This window comes from Magnusiomyces paraingens (genome assembly GCF_902498895.1).
Source record: "Magnusiomyces paraingens strain CBS 517.90 genome assembly, contig: contig4, whole genome shotgun sequence".
NCBI lineage: Eukaryota > Fungi > Ascomycota > Dipodascomycetes > Dipodascales > Dipodascaceae > Magnusiomyces > Magnusiomyces paraingens.
The window spans coordinates 1,701,020-1,724,693 of NW_022474070.1; the positions used below are offsets into that span (position 1 = coordinate 1,701,020).

General features: G+C 37.3%; 7 protein-coding genes across 7 annotated transcripts; 2 read left to right on the plus strand and 5 right to left on the minus strand.

The window, feature by feature from the left end:
* Positions 1–449: 449 nt before the first annotated feature.
* SAPINGB_P005309 (uncharacterized protein) lies at positions 450–1,682 on the plus strand (the record flags this gene model as incomplete). The annotated part of the gene is made up of 1 exon (XM_032000023.1): positions 450–1,682. The coding sequence occupies one exon, from the start codon at positions 450–452 to the stop codon at positions 1,680–1,682; it is 1,233 nt and encodes a 410-aa protein (XP_031855914.1).
* A 448-nt stretch (positions 1,683–2,130) lies between these two features.
* SAPINGB_P005310 (uncharacterized protein) lies at positions 2,131–3,057 on the minus strand (the record flags this gene model as incomplete). The annotated part of the gene is made up of 1 exon (XM_032000024.1): positions 2,131–3,057. One exon carries the CDS (start codon positions 3,055–3,057, stop codon positions 2,131–2,133), a length of 927 nt encoding a protein of 308 aa, XP_031855915.1.
* A 924-nt stretch (positions 3,058–3,981) lies between these two features.
* SAPINGB_P005311 (uncharacterized protein) lies at positions 3,982–5,460 on the minus strand (the record flags this gene model as incomplete). The annotated part of the gene is made up of 1 exon (XM_032000025.1): positions 3,982–5,460. The coding sequence occupies one exon, from the start codon at positions 5,458–5,460 to the stop codon at positions 3,982–3,984; it is 1,479 nt and encodes a 492-aa protein (XP_031855916.1).
* Positions 5,461–6,063: 603 nt separating this feature from the next.
* Positions 6,064–7,287, plus strand: SAPINGB_P005312 (uncharacterized protein; the record flags this gene model as incomplete). The annotated part of the gene is made up of 1 exon (XM_032000026.1): positions 6,064–7,287. One exon carries the CDS (start codon positions 6,064–6,066, stop codon positions 7,285–7,287), a length of 1,224 nt encoding a protein of 407 aa, XP_031855917.1.
* Positions 7,288–7,392: 105 nt separating this feature from the next.
* SAPINGB_P005313 (uncharacterized protein) lies at positions 7,393–10,726 on the minus strand (the record flags this gene model as incomplete). Its single annotated transcript, XM_032000027.1, has 2 exons — positions 7,393–9,359; positions 9,484–10,726. The coding sequence occupies 2 exons, from the start codon at positions 10,724–10,726 to the stop codon at positions 7,393–7,395; spliced, it is 3,210 nt and encodes a 1,069-aa protein (XP_031855918.1).
* Positions 10,727–11,776: 1,050 nt separating this feature from the next.
* Positions 11,777–13,188, minus strand: SAPINGB_P005314 (uncharacterized protein; the record flags this gene model as incomplete). Its single annotated transcript, XM_032000028.1, has 2 exons — positions 11,777–13,029; positions 13,134–13,188. The coding sequence occupies 2 exons, from the start codon at positions 13,186–13,188 to the stop codon at positions 11,777–11,779; spliced, it is 1,308 nt and encodes a 435-aa protein (XP_031855919.1).
* A 1,350-nt stretch (positions 13,189–14,538) lies between these two features.
* Positions 14,539–17,177, minus strand: SAPINGB_P005315 (uncharacterized protein; the record flags this gene model as incomplete). Its single annotated transcript, XM_032000029.1, has 2 exons — positions 14,539–17,026; positions 17,107–17,177. 2 exons carry the CDS (start codon positions 17,175–17,177, stop codon positions 14,539–14,541), a joined length of 2,559 nt encoding a protein of 852 aa, XP_031855920.1.
* Between the last annotated feature and the right edge of the window lie 6,497 nt (positions 17,178–23,674).

Sequence of the window (23,674 nt, forward strand, 5' to 3'; positions counted from 1 at the left end):
GCATTTTAGATTAAAAAAAAAAAAAAAGGACTTGAAGACCTTATATATATATGTTTTGAAAAGGTATATAATTTGGTTTTGGTTTGGGAGGGAGGTAGAATTGGATGATTTTAATTCAAAAGTTGTTTGGGTGGATTTTTGTGGGAATTTTAAAAGGCCAGGGAGAGAAGCAAAACGAGTTTTGTGTGGAGAAGCGCCAGGGGGGGAGGAGGAGGAAGAAAACTGTCTAACTGAAGTTAACTAAATGATTAAGATAACTGTGGTTATGTTAAAATTACCCGGATTTGTTCAGCCGTTTGGTTTTGAATTTTTTTTTTTCTTTCAAATTTTTTTTTTTATTTTTTATTTTTTAAAAAAAAAAATTTATTTAATACAATAGAAAAACTTGAATCAACAATAGCACCAGCAGCACCAGCAGAAATATTGAAAATCATCATCTACAACTCACAATGGTGGCAGCAGCAATAACAGCAAAGAATCCACGCAAAAAGGCTGTGGATTTCTTTTCCTCAAGCAAATCAAAGACTTCAGTTGAGCAAAAAAAAAAAAAGGGAAATACAAGTAGTGTTAAAAAGAGTGCGGCATCAGCAGCAATTGCAGCAAAGTTTGATCCTCTGGCGCGAGTGAAGCATAGCGACGATGAAGATGATGATGAGGATGAAGATGAAGACCAAGACGAAGACGAAGAGGAAGAGGAAAGCAAATCGAATTCATTAAGTTTTAGCAAGTTTGAAAGTGATGAAGAAGATGATCAAGATGAAGATGAAGAAGAAGAGGAAGACAATCAAGATGATGATAATGATAATGATGATGATGAAGAAGAAGAAGAAATAAGCAAAGGATCAGAGAAACCCAGCAAATTAAAGAGAGATGTTTTTGCAGATGATGATGAAGAAGAAGACGAGGAAGAAGAAGAAGAAGAAGAAAAGACATTATTACCAAACGACGAGGAAAATCAAGAAGAGGAGTCTAAGAAAGCCTCTATAGAGTCAAAATTAAAGGCCCGTAAAAAGTCAGCAGAAGCTGCAGCTAAGCGGTCGAAAAAGTCAGGGCTTGTATACATTTCACGTGTTCCTGAGTTTCTGACGCCTGGAGGAATGCGACACATTTTGACGAAATATGGGCCAGTGGATCGCATTTATCTTGTTCCTGAGCCAGCATCAGTGCGTGAGCAGCGGATGGCCCATGGAGGATCAAAGCAGCGCATGTATATAGAGGGTTGGGCTGAGTTTGAGCGGAAAAAGGATGCGAAATTATGTGCAAGTGTACTAAATGGACGTGGGAGTACGATAGGAGGGAAAAACCGAAGAGGTCGATTTTATGATACAGTGATGGCAGTACGATACTTGCATAAGTTTAAGTGGAATGATTTAGCAGAACAAATGGTGGTTGAAAAGGAGGCAAGAGTGGAAAAATTGCGTAAGGAAATTGGTATGGCAAATGAAGAAAATAGATTGTTTGCACATGGTGTTGCTATGGCTAAGGCCATGAAGAAACGAGAAGCCAATAGTGGTAGTGGTGGTGTTAAAGAAGGTAAAGAAGAGATGTTGCGTACATTTGATCAGCGAGAAACAAGGACGAAAAGGGCAGAAGTAGAAGGAGATGCCGTGGGTGGGTCGGCCAAACGGCGCAAGACGGTGGGTGGTAACATGTCGCAGGAGATTCTTGCGCAGATTATGTAGGATGATTAATATTATTATTATTATTATTATTATAGTTGTTGCATCAAAGTATTACTATTACTATGGTATATATATTTATAATATATATATATACTAAAGTGGTAGGTGAAAGAGAGAGTGGAATGTAGAACTCAGGGGGGGTGGGGAAAAGAAAAAAATAGAAAAATAGAAAAATAGAAAAATGGAAAATTTGGAAAATTTGGAAAAATGGAAAAAAATTTGTAGATCCAAAGTAGACACAACAAGTAGATTTAAAAAGATAATAAAGATGATGATGATGAAGAAGAAGAAGAAGAAGAAGAAAAAGAGTTGATTAGAGTAGAACTGAATTTTTCAAAAGAAGAAACTTATATAAACGGCTATTTATCTGATCCAGCCAGATAACGACAAGAACAATATATATATATATATATAAATAAAATAAAAACAAATAAAAATATATCAATGATTACAACTTGGAAGCACGTCTGCGAACAACAGACTTGATGAGACCATTAGGATCACTAAGAGGAACAAAGACCTCAGCATCCTTACCCTTATTCTTAGTATCTTGGAACCATTCAAGGTTAGCAGCCACATAATGCTTGTTGGGCAAGGCAAAGTAGACTTGATCAACAAGAGGAGCCTTTTTAATAATTTCCTCTGAAATGTTGTACATTGTAGCTTGGACTGAAGCTGAATTTTCGAGAGCAAAAGTGCGGAGGGTAGTATTACGGGCGACATCATAAACAGAGTCAAAAGCACCGGTATCAGCGACATAATCAACATCACGAATATTAGCAAAACGGGTTCCATTCCATGTCCAAACAGCATCGACATCAGTTGACAAGATACGGTCATATGTTTCTTCCAAAGTAGTATATTCACACTTATTGTACCCCCAGAATTGGGATCCTGTAGACTTTAGAACAGTAAGATCCTTAATACCAGATTCAATAACAAATGCACCAGTTTTAGTTTTTTGGACCTTGGCTGTACGCAATTCACGGCCATCTTGGATGAATGAGTGGTTATGGGGTTTACCATCAACAGCATAACGAGTCCAACGGTGTTGTTTAATGTAAGCAGTAGCTTTTGAAATGTGTTGATACTTGGTTACAAAATGGTTAGTAAGAGTTGCACCAAAACGTTCAATGGGCCAAGGGCTTGCTTGTTTAGCCAAAATGTAAATTGTATTTTTGACAGTATCTGTGGGGACAACGGGGGAATTGTCAGCCTTAGTATAGGCAACTTCAAGTTCACCTTCAAGAAGAACTTGAACAGTAAGTTCAATGACGTGTTGGACAGAAGAGTCGACAGGGTCTCTTGCGACTTTGAGGAGACGGACGTTATCTTTTCCGTAAGTGTTTGAAGCGAGGTAAGCAGAGGAGGACATTTTTTTTAGATTTAGATTTAGATTTAGATTGTTGATATAATTGAATGAGATTGTTTGATTGTTTGATTGATGGATTGATGGATTGATGGATTGATGGATTGTTTGATTGATTTATTGAATGAAAAGAAAAAAAAATTTTTGATTGAAAGAGCAGAAAGGATGGCTTTTATATTTTGAGTTGTTTGTAATGAAAATAAAAAAAACAATATATATATATATATATCAAATTATCTTTTAGTGGTGGTGGTGGTGGTGGTTTGTTAGTTTGTGGTTTATTTGTGTGGTTTGTTAGTTTGTGTGTTGAGCAACCCAAAGTGGAATGTCGTCATTGATAAGCTTTTTTTTTTCTTTTTTCGGTCTTCTCCGATTCTATTATCGCAAAGCAACAAAAAAAAAAAAAAAAAAAAAAAAAGTCGATTCCGCGGCGGATTTTCCCCCGGCCTTTTCAAAAAAAAAAAAAAGAAAGAAACTTTTAACTTAACTTAACTCAGCCAACCATCATCACTTAAAATCAACTGATAAGAAAAATAAAAAATAAAAATAAAAATTTGGAAATTTCCTACAAACAAACAAACAAATATTTTTATTAAATCATTTTTTATTTTTCAGTTTTTTTTTTTATTTAGTATTTCTCTTTCTCTCTCTCTCTCTCTCTATATTGATAGGTTTTGCCCGGTGATAGCAGATCAACTTCTTCTCCCGTTTGGGTCAATTTTTTATTTTATTTTATTTACGACTATATCAACTATATTATCAATAACAACAACAACAACAACAACAACAAAATGCCCTCAACTTGAATATTTTTTTTCTTTTCATGTTTCATTTTTCATGTTTTATTTTTTTTTTTTAATATATATCAACTTATAATTAAAATAATCACCTTACAATTATTGTTCTACTTCTTCTACTTACTACTTACTTCTACAAACTCCCATCTGAATATTCAATTACAGCCCATTTCCCACTATAAGCCCATCCACGTCCATCATCATCTCCTTTATTATTTCCTATCTTCTTCCATTCATCATTCAACTCTTCCTCCTGACCCTCCTTAAGCCCAACAACAACATCCGCCTTTATAGTCCGTAACGTAACCAACCGAACCCCAGATGCAGCCAACTTACTACCAATTCCACTCAAAAATGGTGTATTCCGTGGCCATTCCAAATCCCCTAAAAGCTTACGATGATTCAAATCACCCTTAAAAATAACAAGACCAGAATCCTTCAAATCTTCCCATGCTTGTGCTCCTCCTCCTTTCCCCCCAGGATGAAGCTCATCCCTATATGACAAATAACTTGTCCAAAAAACATTGGTCCGAACACTAATACGTCCTTTAGAGTTTACTCCATTAGCCTCACTAGCCTCTCCAAGGTAAAAGGCAAGCTTGTCGGCAATAAGGTTAAGAGCAGCCTTGCTTGTCTTGCTTGTCTTGCTCTGAGTAGTCTCCTCCTCCTCTTCCGCCTCTTCGGCAAACACCTTAATCTGGTGTACAAGCGCAACAATATCTGCAGGCACAACATCAGACACAAACCAAGGCACAGACTTGGGATGCAACACTACATTGTCAACAAGCTTCGAGTCTAATAAAAATAGTGCAAAAATCAAATCTGAATATAATTCAAACCCAGCATTATCCAACACAAAATCCACACGTGCAGCAGCCCCACCAGCCTCATGTGCTCCATATACGGCATCCCAAGCATCCTGGGTGTCATTCACAAGTACATTGGCTTCCTGTTGAGCGCGTGCTGCATGGCCTTGAACTTTTGCCAAGTCAGATGCATCTGCACCAATCAGTAGTGACAAGTCAGTTGCATTCCCCCATAGTGCAATATCCACAAATTCAGAAAACAACTGACGCAATTTCTCAACCTCATGTTTCTGAGGCCATTGAGAAGATACCTGAGCATATCGAACTGCAAGTTCAGTGACGGCTACTCGTGATGATAATAATCCGGCACGCTTGGATGCTCCAAATACATCATAGGCTTGCCATTCAGGCGACTCAGCAGTCTCAAAAACAAGAGCAATGCGACGGTATAGTACACACTCAGAAATGAGCCAAGGTGCAGTGTGCCACGTGGTACGTTCTGGTTCCAATGTAGCTATACCTGTATTATAAGATGCCAGGTCCTTAACTTTGGCTGTGACTTCAGCAGTAAATGGAGCAATTGGGCGATCATGATCAAGATCGTATAGAATAGTAGACAATTGTTGGATTAGATTTTTGCCCTCGGCCACCACAGATTCTGTAGAACCTTTGGATACCAAGACACCAATGGCCTGGGAGAGATCATCAATTGCCTGGGTTAAGATTGTAGGCCATCGTTTGTGAGCTGAAGGATACGCAAAGGACTTGGGGTCGTTGTTATAGTAAGGTGGTGGTAAAGATGTCATTTGAGAAGTGTAGTTTGTTTGTTTGTTTATTAATTGATGTAAAATGTATAAAAAAAAAAATTAAAATGGTGGTGGTAAGTGGTGGTGATTGAAAAGCTTTGCGTTTAGAAAAAAAAAAAAAAAAAAAAAAATTTACAGGTGGCAAACCAAAAATAACGGCATCACACTGACTTTCAACCAAGCAGATTTTGTTTTAAAATAAAAAAAAAAATACAAGAAAAAATTTACACGTGGATTGACGTTCTCTATTTTTTTGATTTCTTTTTGCATTTTTTTTTTTTATAGGGTTCTATTTTATTTTTAATTATAATCAATCAATTAATCATTTTTTTTTTTTTCGGTTCAGACCCGGTTCACCTTTTTTTTGTTTCATTTAATAAAAAAAAAAAACCCCGTTCTATTTAATTTTTTTTAATTTTTATGAAAGCTAATTTCTAAACGTATATATATTTAAATAATCTCTTTTATTTAAAGCTTTAAATTTTTTTTTTTTTTTTTTTTTCCCTTCCAAAATCAAAATCAAAATCAAAATCATTTTATTTTTATTCCCCCTTTTGATATTCTAATATAATCATCTCTTATAAATAATAATACTAAATAATAATGGCAACTGAAGATATCCAGCCAACTTCACTCAAACAAGCTTTCCAAAATGCACGCGCAGCAACTACTGCTCTCCTTTCACCACCGCCAGGTTCTCCTCCACGTCGACCAGATTCACCCTCTTACCAAGCAGATGTCACTCAAGCACTCAATCTTTGGTCACGCGTACAATCTCAAATCCATACACTTGCACTTTTCTCTCCCAATGAATCCCTAGATGATCTAGCAACTTCAGAAATCAAATATTTGGCTACAGAATACCATTTGGCCCAAACTTGGGAACGTAAATTGCAATTAAATGGGAAACAACGTGCCATAGTTGTACAAACTGCAATCGAAACATACCTTGCATTCTTAGCCACAATCGCAGGCTACGGACTACTTGACAAAGACGCTGCCACTGCCGCTGGTGCTGGTATTACCTCAGACGGCCCCATTCTTTCCCCCCATCTGGTGACTGTTCTTAGTAACCCACATGCAGGTAAATTAGATCTCCAAGAAGTTCTCCGTGCTTCTAGATCTGCTGCTGGACCTACATCAAGTGCAGAATCCACACGTGCTGAAAAAATTGCTCGGTTTAAACGTGAACGTGCTTTAGAAACGGCAGCAGCTGCAGCAGAACGTTCCACAGATTTACATGATGAAGATGCAGTTCGAGCAACTAGTATTTTAGGACTCCAATTACTGGCATTACGTGCAGTTGGTGCACTTGATGGACTGGCTATGGAACAAGATTTGTTGCGTAGGTTCCCTGAACCACCACCTACTAATACTGCTTCATCTTCATCTTCATCTTCTTCAAACACCCTATCTGGCCCCCGTGAACGTGTAGACATACTCACTGCTTCACGTGCACCCCAAGCTCCACTATTAAATCCTGCCGGTAAGGTTCTTCGGCCGTTTACTATTCTTCCATCATCTTCTGGTGCTACTTCAGGCACTTCTTCTTCTCGACAAGCTGTATTGCAGCGGGTCCAAGGTACAGGTCAGTATTTGCCAACAATGACGGTTGAAGAATATTTAGATGAGGAAATGAAGCGTGGTGGAATTATATCTGGTGGAGGTGAAGCGTCACGGAAAAAGGAAGATGATGGGAAAAGTGATGAGGAAGATACAAATAGGGCAATGGAAGCTGCAGATCTTAAAACAATCAAGGCCCGTGAATGGGATGAATTTGTAGAAGCTAATCCTAAAGGCTCAGGTAATACCATGAATCGTGGGTGATATTCCTATATATCCCTATAAAGAAAAAAAAAACACCATTGTTTATAAGTTACTTGATATATATATATATATATATATATATACAAAAAAAAAATTTCAATCATTTCATGTTGAAATCATGTTTTGACAGCTGGCAACATAGGTAAACATGCCTTCAAAGAAATCGTCCAAAGTCGCATACTGCGCAATGTCTGGCAGCTCAAAATCATCCGGTGGTGGGGCGTACCCATAGATCCCGCCTCCAGGGTCATTTGTTCCCACAGTTGTCCCATTGACCGACATCTGCTGCTGCTGTTGCTGTTGCTGATATGACTGTTGTTGCAATTGCTGTTGTTGCACTTGTTGAGCCTCTGTAGTTACAATCACTCCACCAGCATCCACATTATGATCTCCACACGTCTCTACAGCCACTGATCCGTCTTCAGACCCTGTTCGTGACTGTGATGAATTCAAATCAATTGCCTTATTAGTTGCATTGTGTACCAGTGTCTTCATAATTCTTGCAATTGAATTGATAATATCCCGTTGTTTTAGTCCCAAATGATAAACGTACCAGTACATTTCCACTACAAGTGCAAACGCAGCTGAACCCGTACTCTGATGCTGATGCTGATGCTGCTGAAACTGCTGCTGCTGGGACGGACCTCCCACTTGAAATGAGGCTGCAACCAAATCGGGTCCTGCAAAATCGCACACTGTCATCACTGCATATAACAAAATACACAACGGGTAGTTGGGCATGGCCACAACTTGTTCTCGTGCAATCCCTAAAAACGTCCGCAGAATCGTCATCGCATGGCCCACCGCAGTTTCTTCCAGCTCCTTTTGTCGCCTCAGGGCTTGCTGCTGTTGCTGTTGCTGTTGCTGTTGTTGTTGCTGTTGCTGCTGTTGCTTCCCAATTCTTTCAGCATCATCTTGTAACTGCTTACGCACAGCAATAATCCGACAGTACCAGTACGCCAGCGTCAGGTCATGTCTACGAACAACCACAGGCATTTTCATTTTCTTTTCCTCACAAAGCTTATTTCGATGCTGTACATACCACTCGTCCAACGTCTCGCTCCGTAATGCACGGTATAACCCTAACTCTGCCACACATAGAGGCTCTTCGCGTAATAGAAATACTCCCACAGCATGTGCAGGGTTCTCTTGGGCCACCCCGCCGCAAACCATGTCCAAGTACGCTGGCGGAACATTGAATGGACGGTGTGTCGAGACTGCATATTGCAGGTTTGTTAGACACAAGTATGCAATCACTCGTGCTGTTCGTCCAGCTTCTGCACGCACACTCCCCTCCTCCTCTACCTCTTCTTCCTCTTCCCCATCCTCATTCTCGTCCTCATCCGACCCAGAGACCCCACGCGCAAGCTCGGCAAAGTCCAGGCTCTGCACGGCTTGTGCAACGGCATACCCAGAGAGTAACCATGAGTCCATGATGGGTTGTTTGGGTTTGCGGGCTGCGTTAAACTGTGCCATATATAACAACGCTTCAAGATCCTGGGAACGTAACGGCGATGTAACCAGCGCAGCACCCACAAGTCCCCGCACAAGTCCAAATAGCGCCGGCTGTGCAGAGTCATGGGTACTATATCCGTCCACGCGCATCCCCTGGAGTACCATGGTAGCGTACAATAAAATTGTAGGTGCCGCAGAAGCTGCCGACAACAGTTCATTCTTGTGCCCAAAGTCTAGCGGTGGAACGTGGTTACGCAATGTATATGGTGCACATTTCTCAATAAAGGTATTTGCTAATCGTTCCCACTCACCGCTAGACCCAGTCGATTGAAGCCAAGCCTCTAATTCCCGAGCGTCTCCGCGCAACACGTCATAAAAGTCGAGTCGAGAAAAAAGCTTGTAATCAATCTTGCGAATCACTTGTAAGGGCGCGCCGGCAGCATAATGGTCTAATCTTGCTGCAACAACATCCACGGGTCCTGCCGAGGACGGTCCAGAAATAACACTCTGCAGCATGCTTTTGATTTCAGACATCTGGCCCGCCAGCTGCCCCATCATGCTCTCTACCACGCCTAGCCTAGCATCCACTCGCAAGTCTTCGTCTCCTACTCGTGGATCTGATTTATACACTGGCGACAACTCAGAGGGGCTTTCCGGGTCCTCCTGCTGCTGCTGCTGTTGTTGTTGTTGTTGTTGTTGTTGTTGTATTATTTAATGTGTTTCCTCCGCTTCCGCCCCCACTTCCGCTCCCGCTTCCGGCTCCCCCAGCACTTGTTTTTGTTACCTGCTCATTTCCCACGCCCACCTTTTTGGTGTAATGTTCTACCGACAATGAGCCCTCGGCTGCGGCCTGCGACAGCGAGCACTCGAGACGCAAAACAAAGCACCGATGGCATTTACGCTGCGTTGCATCATAATCGCACCTTGTCTTGAGTTTACGACATGTTAGGCACGACAATGACCGACGTTTTTTATGGGCTGCAGGTTTGGCTACTACCACCGATTCGGCAACCCCGGTATGGTTCTCACTTTTGGACCGTGGCCGTCGCCCGCGGCGTCCTTTTACAGGACCACTAGCAACACCACTAGTTGTACCTACCTCTTCAGTTTTGATTGTTTGCTCGCCGTCATCCGAGTATGTCCCGCTTCCAGTGCTTCCAGCGCTTCCAGCGCTTGTAGCTATCTCACGCCCACGCTTAGTCCTTGTACGGCTTCCTCCTCTGTCAGGCGTATGGCCCGCAGACAAGTTGCCTGCCGAGCCTGTGGGAGATACAGACATGCCAGCAGAGGATGGAGGTGGCGATAGCATGCTTTGGGGTTGAGTGGATGTTGTGGCTTGTTGTTTGGAATATTTGTGTGGCTGGAGAACGTTTGTGGCCCCGACTGAGCCACTTGAAGAAGAAGAAGAAGGAAGAGGAAGAGGAAGAGGAGGAGGTGTATCTGCGGCTGTTGATGAGATGGAGCCCACAGATGAAGCATTTGTATTTGGCGCGTACCTGTGCTGTTGGGGTGGTCCGAGTGGTGCCAGGTTTTGAGTGGGATGCTGTTGTTGTTGTTGTTGATAGACTGGAGATGTTGCAGAAGCCTGTTGCGTATTCGTTGTTGTAACTGCCGTATATTCTACATGTTGTTGAGGGAAGGTTAGTGGTGGTAAATGCGGTAATCCTGTGTGCGATCCTGTTGCTGATCCTGTTAAAGCTGCTTGAGTGGTGTAATACTGCTGTTGTTGTTGTTGTTGTTGCTGCTGCTGCTGCTGCTGCTGCTGCTGCTGTTGTCTATATTGATACTGTTGTTGCTGTTGCTGTTGCTGCTGCAAAGGTTGAGTACTAATATATTGAGAAGATACTGGACCCAAATTCTGGGGATGTGATGGAGGTGGGTATGAAGGTAACTGTTGTTGCTGGTGCTGTTGCTGGTGCTGATGTTGTTGTTGGGCTGCAGAGTTTACCGGAGGTGTATAGAGATACGGATCCGGTGGAGTCATCGGATCTCTCTCTCTTTTTTTTTTTTTTGTGTGTGTGTATGTTATATATATATATATAAATGTATAAATGTATTTAAGTCTCCAGTCAAAGTTGATTTTATTAAATTTGATTTGATTTTAATTTGGTCTGGGGGAGAGAGGGTTTTTTACTTATTTTTATTTTTTTGTTATTGATGATGATGGAGATTTGGTGATGGATGTAAATGGGAAAGTCCAAAGTCAGAAGTTTTTGGGCTTAAAGAGTGGGCACAAAAAAAAAAAAAAAAAAGGTGGTGGTGGTGGTGGTGGTGATTATTATTATTATTAATATTAATTATTATATAGTAAGTTAAATTTTTAAAGGTTACATGTTGGTAAATAAGAACGGTCCCGTGTGCTCCGACGGAATTTCCTTTTTTTATTTTTTTTGTTTTTTATTTTTTCATTTTTTTATTAGAAGGTTTATATAAAAACACGTGATTTATTACATTCCATTAAAAAAAACAAAAACTTCTCATTTTTTTTTTATTTCTTGTCAAATTTCAAAAAAAAATAAAAAAAATAAAGTAAACAAATAAATGACATTTATGGAATTCAACGTTAATTTACCACAAATATTGTTAACTAATTATTTAATTAAATTAATTATTTTGATTACCCCTGAAATTTTCATCAACATTTACACTATAAAAAATTTAACATTTTTTGTCTGGTATTTCCTTGCACCCAAAACAATCAGCCACTCACATCAAAGACAAAAAAAAAAAATAAATAAATAAATAAAAAAAAAAAAACAGTGCAGTTTCACGAAACATTTCAAATTAAAAATTATTTATAATAATAATAATATATATAAAAAAAACTCAAATCTATTTTATTTTAAAATCCATCATCATTTAATTCTCTCCTTTTTTTTTTTTTAAATTTTTTTTCTTAATTTTTTTTCTTAATCTTCATTCACAATAATAATAATAATAATAATAACATTAAAAATACACGTAGGATTTAAAGACATGTCGTTTTAATTGGAATTGACGACTAGTCTTATAATCATCATCTTTTTCTTCGTATTTAAATAAACTGAAGAACAAAGAGAGCAATGGCGCCAAACAAAGAAGACTCAAGACCATAAGAGCCAACAGCACCATTCTTGGAAGAAGAAGAGGAAGAAGATTCACCAGTGGCAGTAGCAGAAGCAGCAGAAGAAGTCTTAGAGTTGGAAGAGGCAGTGGCAGTGGAAGCAATGGCAACAGAAGTAGAGACAGTAGCAGCCTTGCAGACATAAGAGTCACCACGGATACCATTGGCAGACTGAAGAGCATTCCAAGAAGAGCAGTTAAAGTCCTCAGAGGAAGAGTCAACAGTGACACCACCACGAACAGTACTAAGTTCAGGAAGAGTAGCATTGTCAAAGTCACCAACAAAGTCAATGGCACCACCAACAGTCTCAAGAAGGGGGAAACCAGAGAAGGAAGCAAGCTTAGAGTTGTTGGCAATTTGGAAACCACCACCAATAACAGTCAAAAGAGGGAAAGAAATGTTGGTGAGTTGAGAGTTAGAGACAATGGCCAAAGAACCTTCAATATCAGTAAGCTTGGGGAGCTGAATGTTCTTAACGGTAGTGTTGACAAAGGAAAGAGTAGAGTTAACAAGGGAAACATTGGCAATGTTGATGGAGGAGGCATCACGGAAAGTGGCATTGTGGGCCGAAGTGAGCTTGGGGAGGTTAATAGAGACCGAGTTGGCGGTGGAGGAAATGTCAAGCTCGTAGACATAAGTAAGAGAAAAGTTCAAGGCTGTAAGGTACTTGTTATTGTTAATGTTGAGGGTGGTCAACTTGGTAGGGTTGACACCAGAAATGGAGGTAAGGGAAGTGTCAGACACAACAAGAGTGTCAAGAGAGGAAACGCCAGCGGCAAAGTTAATAGTGCTAATCTTATTCATAGTCACCAGGTTAAGGGTGGAAGCCTGGGTAAGACTAGGGAAGTTAACCTCGGTGAGGGCTTCCAAGATGCGAAGGTCGACAGTATCAGAGACATTGCCGAGTTGAGGAGCTGAGAGGGAGGTCAATGTAGTAATATTGACGACTGAAAGAGAGCCAGTAATGGCCTGGACACCGTTAATAGCGGCAGCAGTGATGGGAGAGGCGAGGATAATATCTCCCTTAAAGGTAGAGCATGAGGAAATGGTGTCGAGGTCAGCCTGGGATGAAGCGGTCAAGGTTGAAGAGCAGACAGCCAAAGCACTAGAAGAGGCAGCAGCCGAGGCAGTAGAAGTTTTAGAGGCAGAAGAAGCTGAAGAAGCTGAAGAGACGGTTGATTGACCTATTAAAAAGATTTTTGTTAGATAAAGACGTTTTTTTTTTTTAAAGTTTATATATATATATATATATATATATATAGTTTTTAGCATGAATAAATTAACATACCATAGGCAGAAGAAGCCATGGCCAAAGAAGCGAGAAAGGCCTTTGTGAAGAGCATTATGAATGTTAAATGTGTATAAGAAAAGTTAGATTAGGATAGGATTGATGGAGAAAAAAAAAATGCACAAGAGTCGTGTTGTATTATAAGAATATAAAAAATAATACAAATTGGACAGATGGGTATTAATTAAGGAATTATATATATATATATAAATATATATTTATTTTTATTTAAAATTTATAAAAAAGTAAAATAAAAAAAAAAAAAAAGAGAGAGAAAAGAAGAAAAGAGAAGGGGAGGTTTTTTTAAAAGAAAACCCAGGAATTCCGGCTGCTTTTATATCCCCGTCGCGTGTGTGTATTTATTTATTTATTTTTTATAACAAAAAAAAGGGGTTATTGGTGTTAATAAATTATTGAATAAACAAAAAAACAAAAACAAAAAGGCAGCAACGCAGCAACAGGCAGACAGGCAGGTAGGCAAACACGCAGCCAAAAAAAAAAAAAAAAAAAAAGGCAACACACACACACAATGAATGTTTATATAAATATACTGCGTAAGTTTAAGACTGGTAGTGCGTAAATATGAGAACAAAACAAAACAAATTGAAATTTTTTTTTTTTTTTTTTATAAAAAGAAGAAATAAAAAACTATCATAAATTATGAAATATCATAAATAAAAAAAAAAAAAAGCAAAATGGAATAATAAAATTTATAAATATTTTTTTTATTTTTTTTTTAATTTTTATATTTAATTTTTTTTATTTCATTTTCACAACAATTAAAGATTTGTGGAGGAGTTAATTTTTTGAAAATAATAACAACAACAACAACAACAAAAATGGCACGAGCATTTACTATATTTAATTACATAATTACTTACCAAATTATAAAAAAAAAAAAGTCTCTACAGCAACAGCCACCACTTAATATTTTTATAAAAAAAATATTAGATTAAACAATTAACATATCACACACACAAAAACAAAAAAAAAACAAAAAAAAGGTTTCCCGCCTTGTATGAACAAAAACAGGCGCGACTGCTCTTTTTGGAAAGGCCCACGTTAACATCTAATGTAGTCATCTATTTTGGGATAACCATATTAATTAATAAACTAATACATGACATATATTAAAAATAAATGAAAAAAAAAAAATTTTTTTAAATAATGTAATCAATGACTAAACATATATATATTTTTATTTTTATTTTCATTTATTTTTTAATTTCTATTCAAATATATATATTCAAATATTCAACTATTTTCAGGAAAAAAATAATAATAAATAATAATAATAATAATAATAATAATAATAATAATAATAATAATAATAATAATAATAATAATAATAATAATAATAATAATAATAATATCCCATTTTAAACTAATACTAATACTACTACTACTATAAAAAATCTCCACTTCGAAGACCACCTAAAATCTCCTCTACAAGTGCTCCTATAACCCCATGAGCACTAGCCTCCCATTCCCTCATTTGAATAGCCATCTCTCCAACTGTCCGCTTCACACCAGCACTCCGAGCTCTCCTAGCTACTCGCTCAATACTTTCAAACATTATTCGCTCAAGTGCAACAAAGTGTTGTTGTTGCTGTTGCTGTTGCTGTTGCTGTTGCTGTTGCTGCTGTTGCTGCTGTTGCTGCTGCTGCTTCTTGGGATTCTGAATACTCACACTTAAAAGCCCTCCACTCTTTTTACTCTCTGTAGGAAACTCCCAATCTTCCATCATTTCCCAATATGAATCAACATCCATTGCACTTCCATTCCCTTCTCCTCTTCCTCCTCCTCCTCCTCCTTCACTTCCTTCACTTCCTCCCTCACTTTCCACACTCTTTACACCTAAACCTACACCAACTCCAACTTCAACTGGTGTACTCTGCATACATAACCCACCTCCCAATTCAATCTGTGTAGCTTGCCTTCCATGACCAACAAGTGCTAATGGTGGAGTTGGCAACATCTTCTGCCCAGGATACTGAGGAACTTGATTACCACCAACATTAACACGATTCACACAATTAACTTCCCCTCCATATCCCTTAACAGGATACCGCTGGACTCCACTCTCATCCATATTCAATGGTTGCAATACTGCCCCAGATCCTCCTCCTCCTGGACTTCCATATCGTGAAGCTCTTTGCTGTTGCTGTTGCTGTTGTTGCTTCTGTTGTTGTTGAGTCACTGCTGCTGCTGCTGCTGCTGCTGCTGCCACTTCCCGCTCCTTCTTCTTCTTAGCTGCTGCTGCCGCCACAACTTCCCTCTCTCTTTCCCTTTCCTTCTCCCTCTCCCTCTCCCTCTCCTTCTCCTTCTCTCTTTCCTTTTCTCGTATCTTAGCCCGCCGTCTTTCCTCTCTCTTCTTATTATAAACCTCTCTTGAAACTCCCTTCCGTACAATCAATGCTGCCATTGCTTGCTTTTGTGCCTCCAATAACCCAAGATCTTCCATCCCTGGACCAGAATACCCCCCAACACCTCCCCCTGAACTTCCTCCATTGCTACTTCTATCAAATGCTGCTGCTGCCGCTTCTCTATACCCCCGAGCAAACCCCTTACTCCCCATTGTAGCTAATATAAACCGAGTAGCAAGCAACTGCTCACAATTAGGACGTGCCCGAGCATCTTTACATAAACATAACTCCACAAACTGACAAAATGCGGCAGAGTACTCATGCGGCGCAATATACGGCGCAGGACTAGTGGTGGTGCTATTGCTGTTGCTGTTGATGATACCACCACTACCACCCTCAGGAAATAAACCACCCCCACTTTTTCCCACTGTATAACAAGATAATACAGGATCCGCACTATTGCTAAACGGCTGCCAAGTCCCATTAAACAAACTCGTTCCAAAAGACCCAAGCGCAGTCCCGGGGACGTCCGGCCTCCCATTTTCATTCCCACTTGAACTACTTCCTCCTCCACCTCCTCCGCCACTACCTCCTCCTCCTCCTCCGCCACTTCCCCCAGATCGACGAGATCCCAACAACCCAAGCCTCCGTTTCTTTTGCTCACCTCCTCCCCCTCCTCCTCCAGTATATACCCCACCAGCTGCTTGTTGAGCTTGAGCCTGCTGCTGGTACTGTGCCAAGTTTCGCGAGTCATAGGCAGGACTTCCTGAGCCTGCTTGAAACCGAGGCAGTCCTGGTGGTGCACTATGTGGAATTTCCCACAATGCCTTCATGGGATGTAAATGCGATAATGGAGGACTACCCTCAGCCAGCTCAAAAGCTGTAATCCCCAATGACCAAATATCAGCCTTGGTATTGTATCCCTTTTTTTTCCTCCTCCTCCTCCTTTTCAAACCGTCATCTCCTCCATTCTCACTCTCATAATCATCATCCTCTTCATTATCCTCTTCTTCTTCTTCATCCCCATCCCTATCCTCATCACTATCATCAGTCCCAGGCCTTGGCTTATATCCAATCACCTCTGGTGCCATCCAATAAGGTGTCCCCACAAATGTCTGCTTGTGTGTCAGTGTCTGCGTGAGTTGTCCACTGACTCCAAAGTCACCAAGCTTGACTTCTCCACGACCCGTCAACAAAATGTTGGCTGCCTTAATGTCGCGATGGATCTTACGTTCGCGGTGCAAATAGCGTAAGCCAAACAGGGCTTCCCGCAAAATGTAAGCAATGGGGCCTTCGCCTAAAGCCTTGACGTAGCGTACAAGGTCTGCACAAGAACCACCAGCACAAAACTCCATGACTAACCACATGTCTGTGTCTACCATAAAAGACTCGTAGCATCGAATAATTTGTGGGGTACGCAACTGCAGCAGCATATTGATTTCTTGAATCACGTCGTAAACGTCATCCTCGTCCTTGTCGAGGTTGATGATTTTAATGGCCACTTCCTGGCCGTCTTGCAAAGAGACTCTAAAGATGTGTTAGTGTGGTGAATAAATAAGAATTTTTTTTTTTTTTTTAAAATGGATAATATAGATAATTTTACAAACCCTCGATAGACAGAGCCAAAGCTACCACGCCCAACCACTTCAAACTTTTGGTATGCGTTTGCGTGAGACATTATTTGAAAAAAAAAAAAAAAAAAAAATTTTTAAATAAATATATATATGATTTTAAGCAACCCAAGACTGGAAAATTTATAGAGAGATTGAAAAGTAATTTTAAAATTGAAAAAAAAAAAAAAAAAGATGAAGAAGCAGATGAAGCGTTTTTTTTGTTTCAGCACAACACTTTGAGGTTTGTCCTTTTTTTGAATTTTTTGAATAGGAAAAAAAAAAAAAATTAAATAAAAATTAAAATAAACTGCTTGTTTTATTACTATGGAATATACACGTGACCTTGTGCGGCTCGTTTTGTGTCAAAATTGTTACAACGGCCAGTATTTTTTTACGAGCTACTTAAATTATAATTTAATTAAAATAAAAATAAAAATAAAAAAAAGCCCAGTTTTTTTTGTTTTTTATTTCTTTTTTTTTTTTTTGTTATTCATTTATTCTTTCTCTCCATGTTTATATGAAAAAAAAACCCTCTTTAGTAGCCAAGATTTTTCACTTATTCATTCATTCATTCAAACATTCCATCCGTTCTTTTTTTTTTTTTTTTTTCTTTTGTGTCTACATATTTCCCTTTTTCATTTATTTTTATTTTTTTTATTTTTGAAAGGAGCGAACGGCAACAACAACCAGATATATTTTTTTTTTGCTGGGTACCCTTTTTTTTTATATATATATTTTTTTTATAAATTAGTAATTACGCATGGTTGTTGTTGTTGTTGTTCTGGCCAGGAATATTATAATAATTTTAATAATTATAAAAATTTTAATAATAATTATTATAATAGCATTCCAACGCTCCTCCATTCCCACAAAATGGTTTCTGTAAACGGACAGAAAAACCAACTAAGCCTTGCCTAATACCTAATCTGTAGAATTCAATTCCATAAATGTAATATTTATTATTTAATATCAATCAATCTATCTATTCTAGATACTAATTCTCTTAAGATTACGCACAAAGACTTAAAAAAAAAAAAAATCCCGTTGTTTTTTTTTTTTTTTTTTTTTTCCGGCTAAGCTTTTTAATATATAAATACGCACTCTGATTACGCACCTCCATGCAGCACTATTATCATCATCTTTGTTGTTGTTGTTGTTGTTGTTGATGTTGGTTGAAAATTTATTTTTTTTTTGCACTATCAAACATTGGAATTAAACAAAATTCTTCATTAAAATTCACTACTTTCAGAATGCACTAAACCTTTCATATTTATATATATATAAATAAATAAATAAATATATATATATATATATATATATATACTCTCTAAAAGTACTCTAAAATCCACTAATTTAAAAACTAAAAAAACATGTGCTATCAATATTTATATTTATATATATCTAATATACTATTTAAAACTCCTCTCTCTAATCTACACTTATCTTTCTCCTCACAACATCCAGCTTAAAACCTGCACACCAACACACACACACACACACACGGCCTCCACCCGTCGCACGCTAAATAAATCAGCCATCGGAATTAAATAACAACATCTCACCGGTGAACCCGGGTCTGCACTTGACAAAATATCTTTAATCTGTACTTTCACCTCCCAATCGTCCTCCTATTTCTTTCTTTTATTCCTTTTCTTCCAACTCTTCCTCTTTATTCTCTCATCCTCTTCGCTGCTGCTTCTATCAACTCGGCCACACAACATGAGCACAAACAAACAAATAAAAAAAAAAATTATGTGAGACACACAGCAACGATTGGGTTGGGTGGAACAATGATGGGAGTGTGTGATTTGTATGATTGAACAAAAAAAAAAGACACTTTGAGAACTTTAAAGGTTTATTATTATTTGGATCGTCTCTTGGTGGATTGAATGTGTGATTGTTTTTGATTATTTTGATTTAACCATAAAGTGCAAAACAAGTTTACATACAAAAAAAAAAAATTGCATTCCAACTTTAAAGTCTCTCTCTCCCTCCCTCTCCCCCCACTCACACACTCTCCTCTTAAAAGGCTGGTTCAAATTTTTAACAGGCTTTCCTACCTCCCCCTCCGCCTTTATTTTAGGATTATCGACGAGTTTAATGCACCAAACCTTTTGAGTGAGCGGCTAGAGGGAGAGACACTATTGTCAGGTTTAAGGAAACCGATATTCAAAGTATATAATAGCATTTAATGGAGTATCGTTTTTTTTTTTTTTTTTTTTTTTTTTTTTTTGTTCAGGAACAGGCACAGAAATTCATGCGAAATTTATCATTCTAGTCAACAAGATCTTTTGAAAAAAAAAAAAAAACCAAAACCAAAATCCTACTAACTAACAACAACTCTCTCGGAATAAACCCTCCAATAAATGTTTTATATATATATTTAACCTTGAAATATCTCAGCCTTTTTTTTTTTTGAAAAATAAATACCCGCCTTTTTTTTTCTTCTTCTTTCTTCTTTCTTCTTTCTTCTTTCTTCTTTCTTCTTTCTTCTTTCTTCTTTCTTCTACCTAAAGTACACCTTAAAACAGTGCAAATCTTGTGCATGTTAATATAAGTACTTCAAATACCTTTCTACTTTTTTGCAACCCAAAATTTGTGTGAGCCTGGAGTTCTCATCACATCCTGTACACCCTTCTAGACTTTAAAAAGCGTATAGTCAGCCCATGATTCTGCCGGAAAAAAAATTAGTAATAACAATAATAATAATAATAATAATAATAATGGCTGCGGTTGATGTACGAAGATACTAACCAATATTCTGGCCATATATATATAGATATAGATATACCCTTTTAATGTCCCCCTCATGTTCTTTTAGATATCCCGTTTTGTTGCTCTTAAAGTACCTTTAAAAACTCTTTACATTTATATTTTTCTCATGCTAACTTTCTATAAATCTCAATTTGGAGGCTTACTACCATGTAACCACAGAGACTTCCGCAACTATCCATTAAAGCTTTTTTTTTTCTAGGGACACCTCCTTTCATCTCTTCTTCTTCCCAAACTTTGTCTTGAAAGGCACAGACAAAAGCTAGACCATAAAAAAAAATTAAAATTAGAAATTAAATAATAAAATAATAAAATAAAGTAAAATAAAAAAGCCAAGAGATTGATAATAAAACATTTCTTTCAATGTAGATTAGAAAAAGAAAAACTTTACGGATTTGTCCTCCCCCCTCCCCTGCTAGGAGTTTCTTTCCTTCACTACTATTTTTATTTATTGTCATCAAGCCACTCTGAGATATATCAAACTCATGTGATCATGTTTTACCCTAACCCTATTATAACCCTAACCTTATAATATTTTCTTATGAAAGCTATTTAAGCAGTTCATATTTAACTCCATTTTTAATTGAAACCACCCCCTCTGGTATTTAAAATCCTCCCTCGATATCATCCAAAACACTTTCCCAGTTCATTCTCTAATATCAAATTCAAATAACACACGTCAACCTACATATTCACACTGACGCGTTTTGTTTGTTTACTTTCCTTTTACAGAAAATTATCAACGTTTTACGTTTCAAGTCAGAAATCAGTAATTTATCCCACTTATATATTTATATAGCCATCGGTCTGGTGCACAGAGAATTTATAAATGACTAACTTATAAGTCACAACATAGCCATCACCACGCAACTTGTTGAGAATACGTTAACAGTTAATAATAATAAACGTTGCTTTTTCATTTCACCAAAAAATATGCAATCTAATTTTTGTAGATGTCAGAGAAGCTAACTAAACTTATAATTTCTCCAAAAGAACAAAATATCATTATTTTGAGAATAGTACCGGCTATCAGCTTTGGACCAAGTTTAGGATATCATCAATGACAAATAACATTAGCAAAGGCTTTAAAAGTACTATATTTTCATATTTTATAAATAACAATAATATAATTCTGTTTTTAATATTAAATTACTTTGACGTGTTTATTTCACGTTTTTTTTTAAATTTTTTTTTTTTTACTTTAATTTTTTTTTTAATACTAACCTCCATCATTGAACGCGTCATTATCGCCATCATGAAACCATTTGATTTCAAACTAGATTAGATTTTTAACAAAATGTGTGTGTGTGTGTTTTTTTAACAATCCTTGTTAAAAACTGTTTCATTTATTAACTTTTTTTTTTTACATGACAATTTTTACATGATAATTTTTTTACATCGCTAATATTTTATATATTTTTACCTCCCGATCCCAAATCCTTTATTTTTTTCCTCCCGACCCTACTTCGGTACCCGGGTCTTAACTCCCACTGGGTCTTCCCCTGACTTTTTTTTCCCTCTTGCTTATTTATTCCTAAAAAAACGGTTAAAGTAGAGCAAATTTTGCATCTCTTCAGAAGCAACAGAGAAATAAACAGAAAGGAGAACTAGAAAAACCAGTAGAAGGTATTCAGGCTAATTCAATCATAGCTTTATGCCTTCTTTTGCTCGGTTTTCTTTGTTACTCTCAATCTTTATTATTATTCTCTCGCTTCTTGAAGAGACCCCAGGAAGCACGACGTGGACGCTTGCTCAAGTTACTTCCCATTACTAGACTTTGGATCATCTTTTAAAGAATCATTTCTAAAAGTCTAAAAATGCCTTTGACAATTTCACTTTTGACTAGAGAGAGGAGCTCTGTCTGATTCTTCTCTGAGAAGTATGGGCAACTAACTCAAGAGGGGAAGCTAAGAATCAGGCTGTGATTTTGCAATCAAGCTCATGGAATCACAAAAGTGTATGCATACATATCAAAACACTTGGATCCAAAAAGACTTATTTTATTGTTATTTTTTTTTTATTTTAAGAGGATATATAAAAAAAAAAAATAAAACAAAAAAGTCTAAGGGAAAAAAAAAAAAAAAAAAAAAGATGCCCGTAAACCAAAACCAATCAACTAGAGTTAAATAAAACCAGAATGAATGAAGCATTGAACAAAGTAGACTGCCAGAATAAAAAAAATAGGGAAAAAAAAAACCAAAAAAATTTAAAAATAACCTAAAAGTCTAAAAAAAAAAGAGATTAAAAAAAATTAGTGAGATCAATAAAATAAATGTTGTTGTTGAAAATGATGAATCGTAATGTTATTAAAAAGTATTGAGATTTCCATAGTGCTGAAGCAAAGTTGAGGATTGCAATTGTTGATTGAACTTTTGGGTATTTGTTATCTATATAGTTATAATTATAAGTGAAGTCCGAGAAAAACTCTCTAAGACAACACTGGGGGATCTTTGGCGCTTCCCGGCTAATCCTCAGAATCCCCCTCCCCTCTAACCCTCACCCGACATACCCTGACCATAAGTTCACTCCCCAGACCCCCTAACCGTGCCCACACCAGCCAGATATAAGAAGAAACCAGAAAAGAAAAGAAAAGAAAACACCAACCTAAACCAGATAGAAACAGAAATGTCATTTCACCAGGCTGCAGTGATTGTACTCTCTCTAGAACCTTTTTTTTAGGAGAGAATATTGTGTACTGAAAAAAAAAATATGTATAGCGACAAACTTGACACAATAAGCTCGACAGAGTGGGATCTAACTGCGATCCACGCTAAGACTCTGCTCTCCTGCACGCCAAAAGACCGTCGGTGCGTGGCGCTTTCTTTTAGTAACAAAAAAATTTCCCTTCCTTGACAACAGAAGCGACTTGTGAGCTCGGGCATTTGCTGAAATAACGTCCTCTTTTGTTACCACCGGGCATCTAAGAATATATGTTAACCAATTTAATAAACTCATAATAGATTTGTTATACTTCCTATTTGTTGTATGGTTGATATTAATTGTGAGCACACTATATGAAATCTTTTTTTGAATGTCAGTATCTAGTTGTTCACGGGTCTCTCAAACTTACCAAGAAAAAGAACAAGCAAATCTACAAGTGTCTACGGGGTATATATGCTATAAAAATTGTTAGAATTAAATAAAAAATACCTAGCCAAACCTACAAAAGAGCTCTTTAATGTTAATGGAGTTGGAAAAAAAAAAACAAGTGGTTATAGTGATGGTGGTAAGAAGAACGGTAGAGCCATAGAGCGGATGGGTGGATAATTAACACATTGATTTACAGACAACTTTTTTTTCACGTTTCTTTTAAAAAAAAAAAAAACAAAACTTGTAAGAGATTTTAATAAAATATACAACATTGTGGTTTTTTTTTTTACACAAAAGAAAAAAAAAATTTACGCAAATTCCTTTAAACGCGGTGTTCAAAATCTACAGTTCATCTTGGGCTTTTGCTGAAACGCGAAGTGAAAGAAACAAAAAAAAAAAAAAAACCGTTAAAATATCAATCAGCCGCGCCCAGCCTCACTCACCCTCATTCACCCTACTGATCACTGGCATTTTTTTTTAAAACCAGGTTATTCTACTCCAAAGGACATTTTGTTGAAAGTGTCTGGTGAAGTTGACTCTCTATTTTTTTTAAAATTCAATAGATATTTTTTTTTAATGATTTTACAGGTATTTATAAAAAAATGCTTTGGACTTGAAAAATTAACGGAACAAAATGACACTAAAGGGTTCTGAAGAATCCTACAGGGCCTTATTGGGCCTTTCATCCATAGATTTGTAG